The 7814-nt window shown below is 39.2% G+C and overlaps 1 protein-coding gene across 1 annotated transcript in view; it reads right to left on the bottom strand.

The window, feature by feature from the left end:
• Positions 1-4968: 4968 nt before the first annotated feature.
• Positions 4969-7814, bottom strand: part of ubash3bb (ubiquitin associated and SH3 domain containing Bb) — a 40020-nt gene continuing 37174 nt past the window's right edge. Inside the window, exon 14 of the mRNA XM_021582276.3 lies at positions 4969-7624. Coding sequence (XP_021437951.3) covers positions 7487-7624 — 138 coding nt within the window. The 3' untranslated portion in view covers positions 4969-7486. The remainder of the gene's footprint in view (positions 7625-7814) is intronic.

Here is a 7814-nt window from a genome sequence, read left to right as displayed (position 1 = left end):
GAACCATATTCAATTGTAATAACGATGCAATACTGATGTATTTCATTCTAAATGGTTAGGTTATTTAGCAGTGCTTACCATTATTGCACCATCCAGCAGGTAATATTGGGTGCCTGATGCTTTATTGTTGTGAAACTACCTTCTTTATTGGGAAAGGGCACAATGATTATTCAAACGTCTTCAAGTCTATCGACTTAACCAAACAACGAGCAGAGTCGACCGTTTGAAAGTTATAGCTCTTTCAATCAGAGAAAAGGCGGGGATGTTTGAGGTGGGAAGTACAGCTGTCTCGAGAGGCTCCGTCACCGATAATTAGCGATCAATCACGAATTAGTTTAAAAGCTTGAGAAGAACACCGAGAGCACTATTAGATTGCAAAGATTCACTGCTCTCCGATAATTACTTGTTTTTTTTTTTAGAGGAATGAAATCGCCTGTGCTTTTATCAGCCTCTTCTGTGTCCTATCACTCCATAAATCAAGAACTTTAAGGCAACAAACAATTAATGTGACTGTGGAGTAGGCCTATGGAAAAAGGTTGATTGCATATGGAGCAAGGGCTTAATAAAAACGTTCTAATCAACTGCAACTACTTCATTATTTCATGAGGATCTATTATTTATTTTCTGATAATCAATACCTGCCTGAAAGACATCTGTACAAAACCACTAAGTCAATATCATAAATGTTCAATCTAAAGCCTAGTAGTTCTTCAGCTGTGGATGCTTCAGTTAATTGATAGTGTTGTATGAGAAAAGCTACCTACTATATTTGCATTCACACATACAACATGATAGTACCATCATGAATACATAGTCCAGGCGATATGTGAAAAAATATATATACATTATTTCATAAAAGCATGAAACTTGGTACAGGCATGATTCCCAAGTGAATTTTTATTTAAAAAAAATATTTTAGCTTTATTTAACCAGGTAGGCCAGTTGAGAACAAGTTCTCATTTACAACTGTGACCTGGCAGTTGTAATAATACCGTTGCCATGATTCTATCTCAGTCACACCTTTTCAAAACCATTATTTGGGGTGTAGACAAAATGCGATAAACAACTTCCAACATTTTCCTTTTTTAAATATTTGTCAATAAATGACCATAGTGTATTCTTGTGGAAGTTCCCTAAAAATAACCCTCATCCTGTATCTTGTCCAATACAAATTAGGTTTCAGGCAATAAGAGAAGATAAACAGTGAGACATTTATTTTAGTCCCTCAGACATCCGTGAAGAGTTGGTGTGGTTTAGAGCTTGGCATTAAACAAAAGGCTAAACAAATTAATCAACATCAGACTAATGAGAGACTGGAATACAGCAATCACAGAGGATAAACACGATCAATGGAAGAGCTTCGGAAATGATACCGACACAACCCAATCCAGTGGGGATAGGAGTTTTTTCAAAGTCAAATCAAATCAAATGTATTTATATAGCCCTTCGTACATCAGCTGATATCTCAAAGTGCTGTACAGAAACCCAGCCTAAAACCCGAAACAGCAAGCAATGCAGGTGTAGAAGCACGGTGGCTAGGAAAAACTCCCTAGAAGTCGACATTTTTACTTTATCTAACTAGGCAAGTCAGTTAAGAACAAATTCTTATTTTCAATGACGGCCTGTACTGTACTGTAAACATTGGCATTACTAGAAACATGCAAAAACATAATTCTTCAGAGGCAGCACAGGTCTGCTCTTCCAGGTGGAGTTTGTGGAGATTGAACCCCTGGTGGGTCCCTGTAACTGGTTGTACACTGATACCAAAGCCAGCATCTATCCACAGAAAACAACCTGTCTATGAGTTCACTACAGAGGTGTTGAGTGAAGTTTTCCTTGTTCAACATAGTGCAATTTTGTTTTCTAACCTAACTTCAACCCATAACCCTAAACTGAACGAATCACATTTGTTTCCTAAAATTAACACAAGCATTTCGCTACACCCACAATAACATCTGCTAAACACGTGTCTGTGACCAATAAAATGTGATTTAATTTAATTTAAGGAAAACTCCAATCTGCAACAGAGGCTGGACACTGACAATGATGTGAGACAGACATACCACACTCACACAGGTGTAGGGGTCGACTGTCCCTTAACTGCATGCTAGACAGCATTGTCAACTCAGGTCTCCCTCTGGTTCCAGTTAGGCGGCAGCTGGGGGAAGGTGGTGGTGGTGTTTGTGTTGGTGGGGACTTCCCCTTCCAGCAGCAGGCCCAGAGTGGACTAAAAGCGCAATTTTAAGTAGCTCAGGTAGCTTGTTAGTCAACAGGCACAGTTGTGGCAGACCTTGACCAACTCCCGTCTCCAAGGTGACCAGACAAGGGGCAGGAGTCTACAATAAATCAAGTAGAGGACAACAAAAATGGAAGCACAGCAAAGCAAGTTCAATCTTAATAAACTAAAAAGACACCATTTCTAATAAAAAAGTAACTGCAAACCCAAAAAATTAATAGATACACATAAAAGTGCTGGTCTTCAATTTGAGGGGAAACAAAGGAGGGGAACATGCGACCCAGACACCCCGGCTCTCTATACTACTGTAGATGGGGAATAGATTAAACACTGAAAGACTTTGAGAGATTATGTCAAAGGTAAAACATCACTCTTGTTTTGACAGGAAGATTAGGACACAAAACACGAAATGTCCTTACATCAAGTTATTCAACAAAATTCTTAATTGAACTGTATATTTATGTTGAATATCTACCTGAGTATATCTAACTGATATCTACCTTGATATCAATTTCCTCAATAAAATGTTTTGTTGATGACCTATTTCTAGGTTTTCAACAAAGTTGTATATTCAGCTAATCATTTTTTCATGCATCAATAAGCATCTGCCTGGGAGATTTAATAGAAACGTGTTTGTTTTCAGATGGTTGCTGAGTTTTTCTGCACTGCAGTAGTAGATGATGCTTTGCTAAGTGGAGATTTTAGCCCTAGGTAATAAAAAGTCCTGTTTACATCCAAGTGGGTCAATGCATCACTTCTCTCATTTCCTAGTCTACTTTAGGTATTTTAGAAGAGGGCAATCATAGCACATACAAAAAAATCTAACTAATACGTTTAATTTGGCCTCCAAATCAGAGTTCTGTTGGGGATGGGGGAGGACTGGCTTATTAAAGGAGAGTTCAGGTTAAATCAGGACAAGAGTGGCAGAGATCGAATATCCCCAGCTCGGATAAACCCGTTGGCCAGGCTTTTTAAGCTGCTGCTGGTGCTGAAACAGTGTCTGAAACCAGATCCCCAAAGCCCCAGGTGTATTTATACGCTGGAGTAAATAGGGGTGAGCAGGCCACAAAATATAATTGGAAGTCTGTGCAACAATAACCTAACGTCAGAGTAAATAAATGTTGCATTTGGGTCTCTAATTATACAGAGATAAGGACTCAACAAGTGAGAAAGATGCTATTGATAGAAGGATGCTGTTTGTTTCCCCAAAAATTAAACAAGATGATTGATACACAATTGACTCATGGAAGTTTTATGCACATAATCAGAGGTATGAGTTGGTTGTCAGATTTGTAGTCATACCATAGAGTACCACAGTATGAGGAAATGGTTCCAATCGTATTTCCACCATTCCCATTGGGTATTTTAGGAACACTTAAAATAAGGGCTGTATTTCGTGTAGGCTTAACCTGGCGTGACATTTTGATAACCATGTGAATCTCCTTGGACAAAGCCTGTATTTACCCCCTTCAAAATGAAAGGCTAATTAACTGCTAATGTGGCTATCATAAAGAACTACAAATGCCATGATGATCTGGACAAGACTGCAGAGTCGAGGCAAAGGTAAGAATCTCTGGATTAACAATCTAATGTTAGCTACATTTAGTAATTAATAAATTGGCAACATTTCCTTAAATTGACAACTCTGGGAACTGTCTTGTGCAAGTTCTATATTGACACAAGACCTGAAGGCAAAGGTGTCAGCTAGAGATGACGTGCAGGAGCTTGCAGGGATTTGTAGTCTTGCATGATATCTTCTTTGATGCTAATTTAGCATTTTCGATTCTGATATTAAATACAGCCGAATATATTGATAAAAGTCACCTTGTCCGAGAGAGATTTACATGGTTATCAAAACACGCCAGGGTAAGTCTACACGAAACATTTTAAGTGTTTCTAAAATTCCATATGGGAAAAATGAATGGTGGAAAAATTATTAGAACCATTTCCCTGTTTGACCGCTAGGTTTTATGGGTATTATGACAGCTCCACTGTGGGCCTGTATAACTACTTGTATGCATGATTACGTGTGTTGCTAGGTACATTATCAGTGGTGCTGACGACATAAATGCATCATCATCGGGTGTGATATGGTCACGTTTGCCTGCTAAATCAGACTGACAGTAGAACTCATTCTGGTTTAACCCGGCTTGGGTTGCTTAACCTGACTTAAAGAGATATGTCAGGATTTTAGCAATGAGGCCCTTTATCTACTTCCTCAGAGTCAGATTAATTTGTGGATACCATTATTATGTCCCTGTGTGCAGTTTGAAGGAAGTTGCTAACTAGCGTTAGAGCAATGACTGGAAGTCTATGGGTACATAGACTTCCAGTCATTGCGCTTCGCTAGTTAGCATTGTCTCACAAAACTACCTCTAACTTCCCTTATACTGGACAGAGACATAAAAATGGCCAAAATCCTGAAGTATCCCTTTAAAGGTCTAACACAGCTTTTTTTTTTATCCTAGTATCGTATAATTTCTGGGTAACAATTAAGTACCTTAATGTGATTGTTTTCAATTAAAACGGTCAAAAAGAAACTGCTTGGCAAAGAGCACTTTCTCAAACAAGAATTTAGCTAGGACTGTCTGGGAGTGATCTGAGTGGGGAGGGGAAAAGTGAAAACTAACTGTTATTGTCAGAGAGGTTTGGAACTCTCTTCCTTATTGGTCTAATGTACCTCCTCTTGATGTCACCTGGCAGGCCAAAAATCCATCCCACCAAAAGCTCGAAAGATTAGATTTTTTTATTTATTTTACACAATATCACAGTATTCTATTCCTTTCAGTTTGTTATTTATGTCTACTTCCAGCATCCCTTCTAAGGATTTATTTGTTTTTAAATCACTTCAGGCAGGGATGTCATGCACCTATTATTTTAAATGGGGCACAAAGTACGTAATAATGGAGAATTTTGCAAACACCTGAAACATATTTTTCCTGCAATCTAGATCCATAATCATTATGCCTAATTCTATGTAAAAATATGTATATTTTCCTGCATAGGTTATCTAAGCATACCTCTTTACCTGTTAAATTATATGTGGGAGGGGGTACTCTTTGCCTGGTCCAGTAAGTGTGCCCCCTCCACAAAATACAGCTGACAGATCATTTTTATAAATAATTCTGATAAAACGTGCACTTAAAAATTAAGTTTAGTAATTAATTTAACATCTGAAACAAAAAAAAAAAAAATCTGAGGGGGCACGTGCCCCCTATGGGCATGACGCCTCTGCTAAAATAGATACTGTATGTAGTCAACTCCAAAGGTCTTACACCTACACCTAGTGGCTAAACCATAATACTACGTATTGAACAAACTGTTGAAGGAATTGTCCACCCCCCCAAAAAAATAACCAGATTTTTTTATTTGATCTGTAACTTCGACATATCTGAAAAGGTGATACTGTCAGTATCATATAGGGGGGGGGGTGTTATTTGAAACAAAATTTGAAACAAAATTAAGAACCCACCTCAGAGATGCTCAAATCTGAATATACAGGGAATACTGTATCATCTCCTCCTTCAATCAGTTTGTTTTCATTTCAATCTTTTGCACATCTTAGCCCAGTAGTCCTCTAAACTATAGCATTTTGGTGAAAAGTGTATTTCTTAAATTAACGTTAATATACATTTGGAAATATAATATTGGAGAAAATAAATTAACACAAATTGACAGAGATGGCTTCCTCCTCAGTTTTTAGATTTCCTGGGTTTCCTCAACAGTGCATGTAGGCTTGCTTTGTTCCTCACTGACACCTTTATCACAAATTTGTAATTGTACTTGTAAGTATCATACTTGCATGTATCAATGGAAGAACAGCATCAGAGCATTGTTTAAGAGCCTCCTTAATAATCAATATTTGCAGAAAGATTAGAGCAGATAGATTTAGATGAGGCTAAACAAAAGCTGACTCAATGAGCAGAGAACATCTCTCTGACATCACCGAGACATCAAGAGAAATCAGGTTCAATCTTAAGAGGCACTCCACCAATTTCATGGCCCAATGAAATGCACATACTGTAAAAGGTCACAATGAAATCTACACCTGAGAAAAACATGTATTTCCCTACCATGGGACAGGTCTTTTTTATATGATATTTCACAACTGGAAGACTGAAAGATGTTTTCTAGTGCAGTGGTCAACAACTATTCTGCCATAAGACCTTACATTATGTAAAACAAACACATACAAGTTCCTAACTACCGGTTATTCGACCGGCCTCACCTGTGATTGTCAATAGGGCACTTTGTGCCATCGAGACTGTTTCAAACAAACTGGGTGACAAGCCACCCAGTGGAAAACATTTGACACATGTTGTCTTAAAGACGTCATTTTCTGGTGGCAAACTAGTTGTAAACCAGTTTTCTGGTTGTGAAGAAGTCATAAAAGCAGATTTCCAACTAGTCTCGGTTACAACCACATAAAGATGTATTTTTTTATGACGAGCTCAAGATGTCCTAGTAAATATGTCATATGTTGGTTGTTATCTTGTCACATAACACATTACAACCAGGCAAAGATGTATTTTTCTGGTTACTACGTTAACACAAAGTTTTTCTACAACCAGTATACAACGTGACCATAAAAGACATCGTACTGACCACACTGCAATGTGGATAAGTGGTTGTACGTACAGTATTCAAGAGAGCATGGATTAAGTTTAGCAGGTTTTTCCCCCCCCAACGAGATCAACTTTATACACGCAGAAAAACAGATTCCACATAGGGAGACATCTGTGAGATGACTTGCGGCTACAGTCAAGGGCTTTTGAGGATAACATTTGCCCTCGTCAACAGTTAATCTGCAAGCGGGACAAGGAATGCAATTGCTTTTCCAAACACAAACAATTCTGCTCATTTTTTTTAGGTCAATGTTCTCAACCTTATGACTCCCTTCTGGCACGCTGTTGACTCGGTGTCATATGTAATGGCCCATGTGCTTGCTGTAGCCAGCTGAGTGATAGCCTCCACAATCAACCAGGCCCTGAGACTTACGGTAGCCCTGCCCTCTCCAACTTCACTCTCTTCTCTCTCTGCTCTCACTAACAACAATACTGTCAAATTAGAAATGTCAACAATACTGTCAAATTAGAAATATCAACAATACTGTCAAATGACAATATGTACAGTGCAGTACATCCAGGTCCAACCACCCATTGACTCTGGTGGGGTCTCTCCCTGTTATTTGAGCAGAAACTTAAGCCTCGGGATGGGGCTGAGCAAGTCTGCTCTCCAGGGAAGCGGATGTCATTCCTGAAGGAGGGTCTCCTTCCAGTTGAAGCTGTGGTTGGGTCCATGTGTGAGGGGCAGGATGGGCGGGTCCACCAGCTGCCAGACCCCTGTGTCGCTCTGCTCCTCGCAGGAACAGAAACCCAGGTAGGGGATCTACAGGAGGGAAAGAGGCTCTCGTCAGCCGCAACAAAGGCAGTATGGGTGGAAAAGCAGGGGGAGAAAGAGAAAGACAGACAGAGAGAGAGACAGACAGAAACACAGGCAGAAACACAGGTGCAGAGAGACCGGCATAGAGTGAAAGTAAGAGGAAAAAAAAGAGTGAGGGGGAAGACACAATGAGATC

Source organism: Oncorhynchus mykiss, chromosome 24, assembly GCF_057628025.1.
Source record: "Oncorhynchus mykiss isolate SJ-2025 chromosome 24, ASM5762802v1, whole genome shotgun sequence".
NCBI lineage: Eukaryota > Metazoa > Chordata > Actinopteri > Salmoniformes > Salmonidae > Oncorhynchus > Oncorhynchus mykiss.
The sequence above is the reverse complement of the archived record's forward strand: the minus strand, read 5'-3'. Positions and strand labels throughout refer to the sequence as shown.